At 37.8% G+C, this 17,072-nt stretch overlaps 1 protein-coding gene across 1 annotated transcript; it reads right to left on the bottom strand.

Annotated features, from left to right (window-relative positions):
- Window positions 1-105: 105 nt before the first annotated feature.
- LOC123315099 lies at window positions 106-15,056 on the bottom strand. Its single transcript, XM_044900664.1, has 12 exons — window positions 14,837-15,056; window positions 10,137-10,296; window positions 7,415-7,965; window positions 4,618-4,767; window positions 4,168-4,519; window positions 3,935-4,065; window positions 3,571-3,804; window positions 3,175-3,427; window positions 2,834-3,046; window positions 1,272-1,425; window positions 953-1,172; window positions 106-827 (listed from the first exon to the last, which is right to left on the bottom strand). The coding sequence occupies exons 2-12, from the start codon at window positions 10,219-10,221 to the stop codon at window positions 207-209; spliced, it is 2,964 nt and encodes a 987-aa protein (XP_044756599.1). The 5' UTR covers window positions 10,222-10,296; window positions 14,837-15,056; the 3' UTR covers window positions 106-206.
- Between the last annotated feature and the right edge of the window lie 2,016 nt (window positions 15,057-17,072).

Below are 17,072 nucleotides of genomic sequence, written 5' to 3'. Positions count from 1 at the left end.
CCATAAGCAAATTTGTCCTCGCAGAAAGATAACAGCCCTTAAAATAATCCTTTTAACTTCACAGAGTTTCATATCCGAGTGGATAGACCAAAAAAAAGAGCAACAAAGGGTAACAAAATTTTAATATCAATATTTCAATGCAAAAGCGTACCTTCCTAGTTAAAATAAATAAGAAATAAATAATCTTATTGACTAATATTTTGATATTAGTGCTTCTCATCATCGTCTTCGTCGGCAAATTTTATTTCGTCCAAAATGTTACTGTCTATCATTTGTATTTCCTCTATCTTCGTCTTCGATTTTTTCAGATCCTCACTTGGTAGTCCTTGGAGGTGTAACCTTGCCACTTTGGATTCGTAAACCACCGGTTTTTCCAAGATTGGCGTAATGGACTCGTCACTAGGCATCAATTTGTAAGGCGATTTTTTTCTGTTGTTGTCGATGCATTTGTTGTAGCTCTCTAGCGTTTTCTGAGTATCGACCGAAATGTTCTCAGTTTCGTCTTCGTCCGATTTACGATCTCCTTCTTCTAGTTTACGGTTATCCTCTTCGTCTATAGATAGATCACCACTTCCATAGAGCGGAGGGATGTAAACCAAGAAGGCTGGGTCCATGCCTAGGTAGGAACCAGGGGCAGCTCCTGCATTACTCACATTATAATCGTAATAGTCCACTTCCAGATCAATGCCGTTACCAGATATGGAAAAATCAGATCCGCTTGGTCCCGCTAGTAATTTTTCTCTGTTTTTCCTTTCTTTCGCTTCCTTGGGGTTGGTGTTTCTTATTGTTGCAGTGTTTATCTTTCGTCTAGAGGAAGAATATTCACCCTGAAACACACATTAAATTGTATAATGAAAAGATTATCTTTGTTTTTAGGATATTTGAGTCAAAAATTTAATTATTATACCTTCTGTGGTGCAGGGAATCAATTTTTTTAAAGTTAAAGTCGTACCTTAGCTGGTGTTAAGACATTCACATCATCTGATCCTTGATTTGGACTTGAATCGGTTTTGTTACTCTCCGTTGAATCATCTTTACTGGTTTCACTAAGGTCATTTCTATACTCTTCTTCTATATCTTGATCTTTGCTGTTTACGCTTGCAACACTTTCTTTCTGAGGAGCGTTCGCTATTTTTTCTACCTCTTTTTGCGCATCCTCCTCTTTCCTCGATCTGAAAGAATGAAACTATTCAAATTTCACAAGGAATTTTATTATTTGAAAAGGCTTCTGTATCAAGTTATTTCTCTATCTATTTGAACTATGAACTTACTCAGTGCATTCCTTTGGATTTTCATGGACAACCATTTTATGATCTGAATTTTTAGTTTCTGTCTTGGTAGGTTTGACCAAAGGATGTAATGATAAAACCTCCGAAAATAACGTAGAGTTCGAGGATCTCCTACTGATCAGGGTTGCACATGATGCTGTGAGATAAAGTCAATTCACATATTAATATCGATTATGCTACGAAAGCAATATCAATCAATATACGAGGATATATTGAAACATTCTTAGCCTACTATAGAACCAAACAAAATTTTAATGTCAAAATATTTTATTACTCAACATATTCTCCTCTTAATTGGATATATTTATTACTGCGAACCTGCAACGTCTCTAGACCTTTAAAAAAAATGTTTCTTCTTGCTCTGCACACCAGACCTCCACAGCTTTTATTACCTCCTCGCTGGAAGAATATTTACGACCTTTTAAACATTTTTTCAGTTGAGGAAAGAGATGATAGTCGGATGGAGCCAAATCTGGTGAATAAGGGGGGGTGTTCTAGTAATTCAAACCCTAAATCACGAATTTTTTGCATGGCAACATGAGATTTGTGTGCAGGGGCGTTGTCCTGCAAAAACAAAACACCTTTGGATAGCTTTCCGCGTCTTTTCTCTTTAATTTTTTCCCGTAGAGTGGTCAGTAATGTCGATTAGTAATCTCCGGTTATTGTTCTACCCTTATCCAAAAAATCAATCATGATTACACCATGGCTATCACAAAAAACTGAAGCAAGAAATTTTCCAGCAGATTTTTGGATACGACACTTCTTAGGTCTTTGAGAACCAGAGTGTCGCCATTCCATCGATTGTTGCTTTTTGTTTCTGGATCGTGGAAATGTACCAAAGCCTCATCCATAGTAACAATTCGGTTTAAGAAGTCTACATCGTTTTCAAATCGAGCGCAGATCGAACGCGATGCTCTACCCTTGCACGCTTTTGGTCAACATTCAAACATTTGGGTATCCATTCTGCAGCAATTTTTCTCATGTCCAAATTTACGTGAACTATATGATGAACGCGTTCGTATGAAATATTCAGTGCTTCAGATATCCGTTTCAGCCCAATTCGACGGTCTGATAAAATCATGTCATGAACTGCATCGATATTTTCAGGGACTGACACAGAAACTAGCCTTCTCGATCGGTCGTCATCTTCAATGGAAAATTTACATCTTTTGAAGCTTGCATTCCAATTTTTCACGGTCGCATACGAAGGACATTGATCACCAAGGGTAGTAAGCATATCTTCGTAAATCTGCCTACCTGTTAACCTTTTTAAATACAGGTACTTGATGATGGCTCGATACTCCAATTTTTCGATTTTCACAATTTCGGTGGACATCATCTTTCTTTTAATTCATTGCGTAACTCTGGTTTACTTTTTTGACCTCAAACTTCACACTGACATTTCTAATGAGTTATTGTTCGTTGCTATGGTAACGCAAATATCTTTTTTTTATGCATGGGACTGGTCTAGGCTAACCAGATATCAATACATCCTCGTTATAACTTCAATAGTAGAAATTATTCTTATAATATATTTAACTAACCTGATATATCGACAGCTGAATCGTTGTCGTCAGTATACGCTATTTGGTATTTCCTGTATCGAAATGTGTATTGTGCACCTAGGAGTGCCATTGCAATCAGTACCCCACTCAAGAAAAAAATTGCAGTGGAATGAACTGCTGTTAATTTCAAGATAACGAAAGGAGAAATGCTGTGAGGACGGTGTATAATGAAGGGCGACACTTTTTGACGTTCTGGAAATAAAAAAATCAAACTCTATTAATCGTTATTTTTTTTTCAATACGTATAGGTATCAAATAATTTTTTTTTTCAGTTCGAAACTCAATATACTTCTTTCTTTTTGAAAACATTATTTCCTTACCTAGTTGCCTGGCGTATGCGAGGAATCCACCGCCGCAGGTTTGTCCATTCGTCATCATTTCTTCAGAAAAAAATTCCAGAAGCATAGTTGATCCTGTTGAATTGATAATCGTTGATCTGGTTTCCGTGAGATCGGAAAAATGAGCTAGCAAGAGCGAGGATAAGGTCATACCATCGCGAATTTTCAGCCACTGGATGCCACACGAAGATTCGAACCATTCTATCTTGAACTGGATGATGCAGTGAACGTCAGCCTTGAAAAAATTGAAAAAAGGTCCAATTGATTCAATTTTGGGCATTTAAAGGTAGAAATAACGTGAAATAACATGTTTTCTTTATTTCTATTCGGTGAATCGCTTTTCTGATAGTGTTCTAAGGTATAGCCCTGATTTCTCACCTGAATCTGCCAAAAAATCCTTCCAGGACAGCTCTGCGAGGAAGTAGCCAGTATACGTTTTGGATTCGCCCTTCCAAGATGGACTACACAACCGCAACGACAATAAAGACCAACTTCGTCTTTGACATTCGGAATCTCGGCTACCCTATGGTCAAATTGATCGAAACTACCATCGAAACATTCCCAGACGTTCTCGATGTCCGTCCCACATTTTTCCGTTTGAACTGATTCACCCTGTAGCATGAAAAAATAGTTGAAAATCCAAACCTCCCTTATTGCCTTTCGCAATACGCCCACAGTACAATTTACTGTCATGAAATCAAGATCTTTGAGGCCCACTAATTGAGCTTTTGATTGATCTTACCTTGCAGAACTTTCCTCCGAATCTTGGCAATGGGGAGTCACATAATCGAAATCTACTTCTTGTACCCCCAAGACAGGTACTGGAACAAGTTGTCCATGGGCTCCAGGGTCCCCAGCCTCCATTTTTTGTCTCTGAAATACTCTAAATTCTAGATCGACCATCATTGATCCATTGGACAATTATGAGATGTCTTTCATGGACATACAATGAGTGAAATATAAATTTTCTCTCACCCCTTACAGGAAGCGTTGGGACGCAATCTATCCTCACATCAGCCACAGCTCCAGTGATGGCTTGACTAACATATACGAAACAATATTCAATAAAATGTTCACTGAACAGATCACAGTCAAACTTTAACTTATTGCTTCCTCTAACTACTTTTTGCTCAGCCACGTATTCCAGAGTGGTGGGTGGTACAAGTGCTGCCACCTCTGCACGATGCCTGGCGAAGAGTCTTACACGATCTCCAGTTATGATGCATGCTGGATATTGGAACAAAACTGTGATACCACCATCGTGTCTGTCACATGGAAATATACTTTGAGCGTGAACGTTGAACACGAACTCTTCACTCCAATCAGCCTAGAAAATTGAAAATGGAAATCAGAGCATTGATTGATGTCCATGCACATAGTATGCTCGTGTATGGAGACCCTTAGCTTGTAGTAATAAGATAATACCTTTAAATACACGGACTTATGTGACGTCCACGTATCCACGGTGGTTGTTCTGATGAAAACAGCATAATATCCAGCGAGTCCAAAATTTTCACAACCCAAAGTTATATTCTGCTCCCCTGGGAAACTTCTAACTTGTTCAGTGTGTAAAATCTGTGAATGAAAAAATTGGAAATATTTATTTTATTCTTGGGGCATCATTCCAACAATTCTTTGGGTGATATTTTTGAAAAATATTGAATTTTTTCATTAATAAAAGTCGTCTTGGCCCTACTTTTGTTGTCTCCTTTTCAGTTGAGCAATTCAGAAGCTTTGTTTTGTCCTCAATGAGTCTTTCACGTTAGTTTTAGGTCGTTTTGTTTCGAGAGTATCGATCAGTGCACTGCTAGAGCGGCTATTAAAGTCTTTGCGGCAGGAATAAATGATTGCGTGACGTTAATGGCTTCGTAGAATTTCTATAGTAACATTTAACCCTCATGGAAGAATTTTGAACGAAATGTTACAGAATTTTCTCATATGTTCTTTGTAAATACGACTCTCGGCTTGTTGAAGTATATCAAATAAAGTTGCAAACAAAACGCGGGTTTGGCAAAGTGCAGTAGTTGCAGTGAGGAATCGCTGTCGTACTAGTAGAAGAGCAAGAACTTCAACCGTCGCACAAGATTGGCTAATACCAGAGACAACTTGTCTCTGGCTAATTCTGTTAACTGAAGGATAAGATCTCTTCCTCACAGCATCTCGAAGTGATAACTCATTCCGCCATGTATATCGTTGAACCGCTTATACTGGCCTCCCGGTTTCCGAGCTCCCTCTGTGAATTCGCCATACAGAGCTATTTTGGGGAGTCCTAGGACACAGCTGTGTCTTGCATCCTCATAAAGTGGCCGCTCTATCTGAGTCGGGCCCTCGTTACTTGAGTTCAATTGTTATACAACTCACGCGCTGCGACTGCTTTGTAAACAGCCGACTTGGTCTTCAGATCGAGGTCGTGATTTTATAACACTCTGTCCTTTAGCTTCCAGAATGCCCATGATGCCGAATTGATACGGTTGTGTATTTTCGTGTCCAGTTTAGCCCTAGTATTTATGAAGCTTCCCAACTACTTGAACCCCTCAACCTGTTCTAGAGTTTCATCCTCTAGGCTGATATCTGATTGAGGCCTTTCTGGCGGACTCACCAGGATTTTGGTTAAAACTTCGTATATATGTTTATAGGGAAATTCTTAGAATACAGCATAGTGCCTCTACAACCGACCATGTCTTAACAAACTCTGGAATAAAACATGGCTGCGTGTTAGCGCATTTACTGTTCAATATTTTCGCCATAGCTGTCTCGATAATTTCTGACATGGGTATGCCTGTAAGAGGTGTTGGAATAAGATTCAGATTTGATGGAGGCCTATTTAACCTGAAGCGCCTCAGAGCAAAAACCCGTTCAAAGTTATCACGGAACTTCAATATGCAGACGACTGCGCACTTATCGCTAGCAGCCCAGAGGATCTACAGATAATGCTGGACATCTATATAAACATATATACGAAGCTTTAGGCCATAGACTTAATATCGACAAAACCAAAATCCTGGTAAGTCCCCCAAAGCCTGGAGAATGAAACTCTAGAACATATCGAGCAGTTCAAATACTTGGCAAGCTTCATAAGTATTAGGGCTAACCTAGACACGGAAATACACAACCGTATCACTTCGGCATCACGGGCATTCTGGAAGCTAAAGGTCAGAGTGTTTCAAAATCACGACCTCAATCTGAAGACCAAGACAGCTGTTTACAAAGCAATAGTCCTCCCAACGCTTCTTTACGGAAGAGAAAGCTGGACGCCCTACCGACGACATATTAAACAGCTTGAACAAACGCAACATCATCTAAGAAAGATAATGCACATCAGATGGTTCCACAAAGTTTCGAATGCAGAAGTCTTGCAACGCGCGAGTTGTACAATAATTGAGACTCAAGTAACGAGGGCCCGACTCAGATGGAGCGGCCACATTCTGAGAATGCAAGACACAAGACTCCCCAAAAGAGCTCTGTATGGCGAATTGACAGAGGGAGCCCGGAAAGCAGGAGGCCAGTACAAGCGGTTTAAGGATATACTACATCAATCTCTAAAATCAGTTAACGCCATACATAACTGGGAACAACTAGCGTTAGACAGATCACTGTGGAGATCTTTGGTCCACAGTTATAATGCAGACTCGAGAAGAATACAGCGACGGTCAGATCTGGTTGGTGACTATCCATGCCCGGAGTGTGGAAGGATCTGTAGGTCACGGTTGGGTCTGTTCAGTCACAGGAGGGCACACAGTCGCAATTAGTCCCAAGAAATTATAAGTCTGTTCTTTTTTTTTATGTCTTTTTGTAGATTAATTCCCGGTAATAGGATTCAGCAATTAATGAACGAATGAATGTTTATAGGAGCACTACGAAGAGCTAGAAAAGGCCCTATACCCGATATTGAACCTTGATTTCAAGGTCTGTGTAGAAGAGGGAACTTTTTTTAGCCTGCAGACTCCACCAAGTAGAATCTTTATGCCATTTCAGGAAGGTTAACCTGACTCAATACATCAGCACATCGTTTTTTATTTTCCTTTATATATCATCAGGTATAATCAAATTATCCATTTCAATTTCTGAGCTGTCTATATCCAGGATTCGAAAAATATTCGATTTCAAAACAACGTACAAGCTCAAAGCCTGGAAATTGGAGCAAATGGACACATAAATCGGTTCAAAATAAACGTCGAAAACTGAATTCCTAATTCCGGACAACACCAAACTTTTCACTCACCTGATAACTCTGATTGCGTCTACCCGAACTATCACAGAACGTTGGGGAGTGCCCGCAAAAGTACAACTCGAACCAGAACTCCGGTAACGTCGTTCCCAAACTTTCCGAAGCCGGCGGGCAGCTCTCGGTCGGAAAATCCAGCGTAACAATCACCGGACTCCTCGGATAAGTCTGTATGTGATCAGGCACTACTTTCAAATCGGGCATCGACCATTTCACGTCAATCGTCTCGGTGACCATAGAAGTTTCGCCGTTCTCGTTGTCCGCGAGATCGCCGTAGAAATCGTCGAAGTTCTTCTTCCTGGCCAGCACGTAGTATTTGCCGCCCCTCGAAAAATAACCGCAGGGTATGATCAGCTTGGTGTTGTTCTGGCGTAAGGCTTCCGGGAATACTGAGAAATTGGCTAATGATTGCACTGAGTTCCCCTCCAGTCTGAAGAGTTGCACGGATAATGGTGCTGTCGAGGACGACTGGATCTCAACATCTACATCTCCGCTTAGGGTTGTATGGGACGAGGGCACGGTGATTTTTATGTCCGATAAGGAATTTTCTGCAAAAAATGTATTCATTATTGCAAGAGTAACGGATTTTCCGCAAGGGAAATCCACAGAAAGAGAACTGCGCGAACTGGGCTGGTATTCTCGAGCATTCACAATATCTGCGATGGTATACGCATCGAAAAACGTTGTGATGTTTTTAACAGCAAATAGCAGAGTTTTCCAGAGTTTCACCAAAGCTTTCATATGGGCTAAACACAATGCTTTGGTGAAACTCTGGCAAACACAATGCTTTGGTGAAACTCTGCAAATAGCAGAGTTTTCCAGAGTTTCACGAAACCATTGTGTGCTTTCATATGGGCTAAACACAATGCTTTGGTGAAACTCTGCAAATAGCAGAGTTTTCCAGAGTTTCACCAAAGCAATGTGTGCTTTCATATGGGCTAAACACAATGCTTTGGTGAAACTCTGCAAATAGCAGAGTTTTCCAGAGTTTTACCAAAGCATAAACACAATGCTTTGGTGAAACTCTGCAAATAGCAGAGTTTTCCAGAGTTTCACCAAAGCATTGTGTGCTTTCATATGGGCTCAACACAATGCTTTGGTGAAACTCTGGAAAACTTAGCTATTTGCAGAGTTTTCCAGAGTTTCACTAAAGCATGTATGCTTTCATATGGGCTAAACACAATGCTTTGGAGAAACTCTGCAAATAGCAGAGTTTTCCAGAGTTTCACCAGAGCATTGTGTGCTTTAATATGGGCTAAACACAATGCTTTGGTGAAACTCTGCAAATAGCTAAGTTTTCCAGAGTTTCACCAAAGAATTGTGTGCTTTCATATGGGCTAAATACAATGCTTTGGTGAAACTCTGCAAATAGCAGAGTTTTCCAGAGTTTCACCAAAGCATAAACACAATGCTTTGGTGAAACTCTGCTATTTGCTATTTGACAGTCGACCGACTCAATTGCTAGAGAACGTCATCAACAGATGTCTAGAATATTACGCGCAATACTCAAGTTGCGCTGGTTTATGTACGAAATCAATATGAGAATATACGAGGATATATTGAAAAATTTTAGCCTTCTATAGAACCAAACAAATTTCAAGGTCAAAATATTCTAATACTCGATTTCGAAATATTTTATTATAACATATTCTCCTCCTAATTGGATACATTTATGACAGCGAACCTGCAACGTCTCTACACCTTTCGAAAAAAAAATGTTTCTTCTTGCTCTGCAAACCAGACCTCCACAGCTTTTATTACCTCCTCGTTGGAAGAAAATTTACGACCATTCAAACTTTTTTTCAGTTGAGGAAAGAGATGATAATCGGATGGTGCCAAATCTGGTTATTGTCCTATCCTTATCCAAAAAATCAATCATGATTATTCCATGGCAATCTCAAAAACCTAAAGCAAGAACTTTTCCAGCAGATTTTTGGACACGAAACTTTTTAGGTCTTGGAGAACCAGAGTGTCGCCATTCCATCGATTGTTGCTTTGTTTCTGGATCGTAGAAATGTACCCAAGTCTCATCCACAGTAACAATTCGGTTTAAGAAATCTACATCGTTTTCAAATCGAGCACAGATCGAACGCGATGCTTCTACCCTTCCACGCTTTTGGTCAACATTCAAACATTTGGGGATCCATTTTGCTGCAATTTTTCTCATGTCCAAATTGATGTGAACTATATGATGAAAGCCTTCGTATGAAATATTCAGTGCTTCAGATATCCGTTTTAGCCCAATTCGAACTGCATCGATATTTTCGGGGACTGACACAGAAACTGGCCTTCCCGATCGGTCATCATCTTCAATGGAAAATTTACCTCTTTTGAAGCTTGCAGTCCAATTTTTCACGGTCGCATACGAAGAACATTGATCACCAAGGGTATCAAGCATATCTTCGTAAATCTGCTTACCTCTTAACCCTTTTAAATACAGGTACTTGATGATGGCTCGCTACTCCAATTTTTCGATTTTCACAATTTCGGTGGACATCTTCTTTCTTTTAATTCATTGCGTAACTCTGGTTTACTTTTTTGACCTCAAACTTCTCACTGACACTTCTAATGAGTTATTGTTCGTTGCTATGGTAACGCAATATTTATTTATGCATGGAGCTGGTCTAGGTTAACTAGATATCAATACATCCTCGTATACTTTCAACAATAAACTGGCAATCAAATCATTCACAATCGAATCATTCTAAAACTAACTTACTTGAGCATCCTATTTTGATGAGGTTCGATTGAATGAGGAGGTAAAGTGCGGCCACAAAAAATCTGTCGAAGCAATTTGGACCCATTATCGTTCATCTTTGGTTTTGATGCAATTTTTCACCCTTGTAAAGTATTTGTGGTTCCATAGTAACCATTTCAATCTGAAAAATGAAGATATTGACAAAAATATAGGTATAGGTTTTAAAATGGACTCCAATATCATTAAAAATATTTTTTTGTAGTATCACATGCAACTTTAGTGTGTAGATTTCTTTCACATTTTCACCCAACAACCTCTAAAGACCCACTCATTTGCCGGAAATTCCATTGTGAAGGGTACTCATTAGAGCAGATCCACGAACATTTATTTATTGTTTCTGTTTGGTCATTTCCGAACTCATTCATCTAGTTCCATTGATAGAGAGAATGATATCAGAAGAATGCCATCATAATGAAACCAAAAAGAAAAGCAACAAATATAGAGTGTATTCGTTATGTATATTTTTAAATAAATACCTTTCACCTTCTCTTGAAGATATTTATAAATCTCGATTCACTGAAAATCATGTGAATTCATTCAAAATTTCAGTTTGGGTCTACTACAATAAAGTACAATTATCAAAGTGAGCTGGAAATTTTTCTCCCAACTGGAATTAAATGCAGCAAATTATGTAAATTAGTTTACTATTTTCGGGGTTCTTCAACCAAACCTTTTTTTCATTGTTTAAATTGATGATATAGTTTTTCAACCCTCAAATTTGGTAGAAGATAAGATGAATGTCAAAAAATCATATTCTAAACCATATGAATTTCTGAATACCTTCACTAGTCGAGTAATTTGTTATGGTGTTATGGTAAAAGTTCACTAACTACGCTAATTTTGTGGGGTATTCATAGTATGCCCTAACCGAGAAATTCAACAGCATACCAGCAATATCATTAAGTTCATCAAAAGGGTAAACATACAAAGCCGTAGTCAGGCCAGCGTAAAGAACAAAGGATCGATATACGGTCGCCTTCTAGGAAAGCTTTGGTGGTTTGTAGACCGACCCAGATAATCATCTTTTAAGCAAGCCTTGTTTCCCTGGAAAATTGTTTTTCTCTCATCGTCAAGACACACGTTGAGTGAAAATCGTTTTCCAATTTGAATTTAATACTCGAAACTCTTGTAGAAATCATATCGTACAATCTTCCATTTTCTGATTGAATAATGATATAGAAATTTGAATATGAGTACGAAGATAAAACTATACATATTTGTTCTAAATTCTTGAGAAATCCATTAGTATCATTTCCTTTAGTTTGGCGTGAAAAGAAAAAACACCTCGATACATCTCTTCACTTGTTGTGATTCGAAATTCTCTCACCCTCAATGCTACTGGGGGAGCACTACTAGATAAGGGATTATAGTGCCGGAAAAAGCTACAAGATGAGCATTTTTCACGCTAGTCTGAACGTTGTTCGTGTATAGCAGGGTCTTTTTCGACCCCCTTGAGTGACCGTGAATACTCCCATTATTTTCCAGATAAAATGGACTCGGGAAACACAAGGGAATAGACTGTTCTGTTTTTCCAATTTAAGTCCAGTGAAATTTCATCGGTTTGTCAGCTGTCTTCGGTGGAAGATATTGCGTTTCTTCTTCTGTTAAGGTCACAGGTCGTGCTAAGTCAATTCGAAGCTGAAGACAGTTTTTCTTCATGAGAAAAATCACTGTTGTTAAGGGTACTCTTTGAATTTCCTATTGAGGAGGGAACTTCTTGGAAATTTCGATTTCGTATTGATTTTAAGACGATGCTTCGTCCAAATCAATAAAGAACTATCTTTATGGAATTTTGTAGTTCGAAGAAAATTCACTCGAAACTCGATGAAACTTCTATAGTATTCATGCATTTCCCATTTTTCGAAATATTTTTTTCCCATTTGTGGAAATGATTAGGTAGACGCTGACTTTTTGTGTTTGTTTTTTCGTGAACAGTGATTACTCTATTTGTTTTGTTCGATAACTTGCTTGTTTTCGGACCCACAGAAAATTTTTGCCCCTTTTTTGAAATAGGTATATTATCGATCTTTTTTTCAGTACATCTCCTAAATTCGCACATGACCGTTTGGCTAATTTTAAAAGGGAATACGCCGTTCTTATGTTGTCGACATTGTGCAGAAGCCTAAATAAATAAAAGTGTCTGATGTCGCCTAATCTGATAAATTGTATCCGATGTCAATGAATCAATAGAATCCTCCCCAAAACGAGCCAAACTTGCATTACAAATGAAACGTTCTTTTCTAGATCTAGGGTACCTAAATACGAAGTCAGTAAATATTGTATGAAATCGATTGGGGTGCCAAAATTTCGTTGTCTGATACCAGGACCGGACTCGATAATTCGACTTCCAATCTAAACATTTCGAAAATACCTCTTCTAATATTATATACAAATTGAATAATATGTTCTTGGGAAAGCAGATTTCAACTTTTTTTTACTTACAGAAAACAGTAGAAAGAATTGCCATCTTTGCGAGGTTTTCCCCGAAAACTATTCTCTTCTATCTTCGAAATCGTTTTTTCTTGATAATTGCATGCCTTCAATTGGGACTGTTCATACAAATTGAGCATAAAATATTTTTGTTGAAACTTCTTATCGGTTTTTTTCCAAATCGTGAAAATGGAGGAAAAGCATCAAAAGAAAATTTCTTTCGAGAATATATTTTATGTAATAATAAACTCTCATTATCCAAAAATTGTTCGAAAGACTATAATTAATCACAATTTTTATCGAATGTTAAGTATTTCATCAATTCAAAATGAGATATTATGATTAAATTATAAATCTTTTATGAAATAGGCATTTTTTTGTTCACTCTTTTCTTCTCTCATTAGATGGGTGGATTAGTTAAGACTTTCTCCGTTCTTAACAAATGTCCTCGATATTTTTTGGCACAGAAGCAACCGAAATTCATTAGATCACCCTTTTTCACAGTCCGGGGAAAGGATGTCACCAAAATTAATTAATTGGTACATTCATTTTTCCCTCCGTTCTCTCATCTTCATCATCAAGCTACCCAAATATATTTTGACGCCTAAATTATAATTATATACGAGGAGCTAGGGGAGAGACTCGCTCAATCAAAAACGAAATTTATAATTATGAATTGCAAATCCGCAGAAGCCTTCTTGAATGGTCTTCGATTTATCCTCACACTATGGGTTCCATAACATATTCTGTTCCCCTAACATTTGAGTGGATCCTGTCTTGAGTTGTGTTTTAATGTATTTTTTATATTAGGTATTGAAGAATGGGGGTGTGAATGGATAGCTCAGTGGTAATTCCTTGGGAAAAAATTGAGTAGTTCCTTTATATTTTTTTTGAACAGTACCTACTTAGATACAGCTTCCTGAATATGGCACCTGAAAAGCCATTTCCAATGTTTTTCTTAGAAACCAGGGAATTGACAGAAATGAAATTGAGGGGACATTCAACGGGAGCGGAAAAAAAATAAAAAAAATCGTACCAAGGGGTAGAATACGCCGTTCCTGAAATTTGTTTCGCGACAAACTTTTTTCCTTATTCATTATTCATTTGTAACAAATGAGGTCTCTTTGTCTAAAAGTAACGTTGTTAGTTTACTGAAGAAATTTAAAATTGCTTCACAGAGAGATGCCATCTTAAGGGGGCTGATTCTAAGGTACAAAATTGTATGAGACTTACACCATATTTTCACAAGAAATTGCCACTTAATTTTTTTTGAAACTATTCGTTTACACCCCTTATATAAACGGATCGAGGAAGGAAAACCTGCATTTATTTGTCCTGAAATGCACCTGAAATGAAACCGGACACCAATCTCTCAAAATATTTGCGCGTATAACATTTGGAGGTGAGATTTGATCCATATCGTAATACTCCAGTTTTTTCACTACCTATTTTATAAATGGGAAATTCAATGAAAGATATGAAAAAATATTAAGATGAGTAATAAATATGTATATATAAATATTATAACTTTGACTCAGAAAGAATATAATAACTCTGTACCTAAACCAAAAAATTAATATAAAACTAAACTGTTCTTGTTAAACTTTTTGTGATTCGAAAATGATATATGATCCACAATTTTGTTGTCTTATCGTATATAGTATACGATAAGACAACAAAATTGTGGATCATATATGATAATTCTTTAATGTCTTCTTTATGAAGAAGAGAGATGGAAAGAATTGTTATTATTTAATATGAATTTTCTTTGTAATACATGATGATACATCTGGAATAACCAAGAGTGAATAATAAAAGAAAATGATTCGACGAAGAAACACCCGAATATGTTCAATCATTGTTTAAATGAATTAAATTAGCAGTAAAATAAAAATTCATAGAAGAAAATCACATTTTTCCTTTAGAAATTTGGTCAAATTATTTTTACTACGTTGTCAATGAAAAAAAACTGACTAGTTGAAACCTGTTCACTTCGGAAGCGTCCAACACAACTAGTTTCGGCCTTATACAGCCATCCTCAGGGTACCTATTCTTCACAGACTTATTTAATTTACTATGTACGTCAACGCAAGTAAAGTTTTGTTCAAGTATAGTTGACGAAATGAATAGTTTGACATTATTTTATATGGAAGGGTATAAAGTAGGATTTCAAGGAAACATTCATGCCAAAATCATCTGTTAAAACCATGCTGCCAGAAGGAAATACCCACCGATTGAGGTTATGTGTCCACTCGCATCCCTCTTCGACGAATTCCCGAAAATGTTTTTGGGGAAAACCTACAGCGTCATCACTTTCCGTCAACAAAAAACACAGAGTGACATGGTGATCGTGGGGATACGCACACTTATTCAACAACCTTGCAACGCGCCTGTAGGAAGAGGACTGCTTAGGGGATGCATACGCGACGCCGTCTGTGAGGGTGCACACCCTTCCCACATAGCCGTCGGGACGCTCCCTACCAACAATAGTGTACAGTGGATGGATTCTTTCATTTCGTCAAAGGTGACTTGAGTATTGATTTATCGTCGAAATTATGCCGTACACTGGCTCGGCGTCTTACTATGTGGAATAATTCGATTTTGTTTTTCCGGTTGTAGGAAATTCCATGTAAAATAGGGCCGGGTGAGGAGCGGAGGTCGTAAGGGTATATTTCCCCTTGGCCAGTATTGGCTTTTGGTGCATTTTTACCGATGCTGGCCTTTGAAAGTTTCAGTTTCTGTTTTGAAGCATGTAGATTGAGGAAGGTCAAAAAAGATGAAGATATTCAGTGCGATGAATTAAGGGGTATATTGCCAGAATAATCTGAATGCGATACAAATTCTGAAAGAACAAGTCTTCTAGTAATAAATCTGAGAATTTCATTCATCTAGGTGCAACCGTTCGGTCTTGACGAATTTTTAACTGAACCCATCTTTTTCAGGATTTTTCGAAGGTCAGCTTCCGAGTCGTTTATCTTTCTATAAAAGTAACCGTAGATAGAAATGTGATACATATTCTGAAAGAGCAACTCTTCCAGTAATAAATTTGAGAATTTCATCCATCTCGGCGCAACCGTTCGGTCTTGACCAATTTTTAACTGAACCCAGCTTTTTCAGGATTTTTCGAAGGTCAGCTTTCGAGTCGTTTATCTCTCAATAAAAGTAACCGTAGATAGAAATGTGATACATATTCTGAAAGAGCAACTCTTCTAGTAATAAATCTGAGAATTTCATCAATTTAGGTCCAACCTTTCGGTCTTGACGAATTTTTAACTGAACCCATCTTTTTCAGGATTTTTCGAAGTTCAGCTTTCGAGTCGTTTATCTCTCAATAAAAGTAACCGTAGATAGAAATGTGATAAATATTCTGAAAGAGCAACTCTTCTAGTAATAAATCTGAGAATTTCATCCATCTTGGCGCAACCGTTCGGTCTTGAGGAATTTTTAACTGAACCCATCTTTTTCAGGATTTTTCGAAGTTCAGCTTTCGAGTCGTTTATCTCTCAATAAAAGTAACCGTAGATAGAAATGTGATAAATATTCTGAAAGAGCAACTCTTCTAGTAATAAATCTGAGAATTTCATCCATCTTGGCGCAACTGTTCGGTCTTGAGGAATTTTCAACTGAAACCATCTTTTTTAGGTTTTTTCGAAGGTCAGCTTCCGAGTCGTTTATCTTTCTATAAAAGTAACCGTAGATGGAAATGTGATACATATTCTGAAAGAACAACTCTTCAAGTAATAAATCTGAGAGTTTCACCCATCTCGGCGCAACCGTTCGGTCTTGACGAATTTTTAACTGAACCCATCTTTTTCAGGATTTTTCGAAGGTCAGCTTTCGAGTCGTTTATCTCTCAATAAAAGTAACCGTAGATGGGAATTTGGTACATATCTGAAAGAAGAACTCTTCTAGTAATAAATCTGAAAATTTCATCCTTCTCGGCGCAATCGTTCGGTCTTGACGAATTTTTAACTGAACCCAGCTTTTTCAGGATTTTTCGAAGGTCGGCTTTCGAGTGGTTTATCTCTCAATAAAAGTGACCAGAGATGGAAATGTTATACATATTCTGAAAGAGCAACTCTTCTAGTAATAAATGTGAGAGCTTCATCCATCTCGGCGCAACCGTTCGGTCTTGACGAATTTTTAACTGAACCCATCTTTTTCAGGATTGATCTACTCCAATTTTTTTCACCCCCTCATTTTCTCACAAGCAGCACTTTCAACATGGTGAAAAATAATTCTCCGATTATAAGAACGAAAAACAAAAATATTAAATCATACGCCATTCGTTCTGCGAGGAATGCGCAGCAAATCATCCCTTGGATGACGTTTCCATTCAATTTAATCCGATCGTAGAACAAAGTTTTCCTTCTAGCTCGTTTCAGACGTTGGGGAACGTGAATGGAAATAATTAAAAGTTTATATTCATAGCGCGAAAATCTTACAAGGAAGGTTATCCGGAGTTTC

The sequence above is a fragment of the Coccinella septempunctata genome, chromosome 6 (assembly GCF_907165205.1).
Source record: "Coccinella septempunctata chromosome 6, icCocSept1.1, whole genome shotgun sequence".
NCBI classification, from domain to species: domain Eukaryota; kingdom Metazoa; phylum Arthropoda; class Insecta; order Coleoptera; family Coccinellidae; genus Coccinella; species Coccinella septempunctata.
The sequence above is the reverse complement of the archived record's forward strand: the minus strand, read 5'-3'. Positions and strand labels throughout refer to the sequence as shown.

What these genes read in the sequence shown, in the direction of transcription:
- LOC123315099 (XM_044900664.1), bottom strand. Translation starts at nt 10,221, where the DNA reads ATGGGTCCAAATTGCTTCGACAGATTTTTTGTGGCCGCACTTTACCTC. An exon ending in ATAAGTCCGTGTATTTAAAG is followed by an intron (nt 4,520 to 4,617) that starts GTATTATCTTAT and finishes TCAATTTTCTAG; the next exon opens with GCTGATTGGAGTGAAGAGTT. An exon ending in TCGGAGGAAAGTTCTGCAAG is followed by an intron (nt 3,805 to 3,934) that starts GTAAGATCAATC and finishes TTCATGCTACAG; the next exon opens with GGTGAATCAGTTCAAACGGA.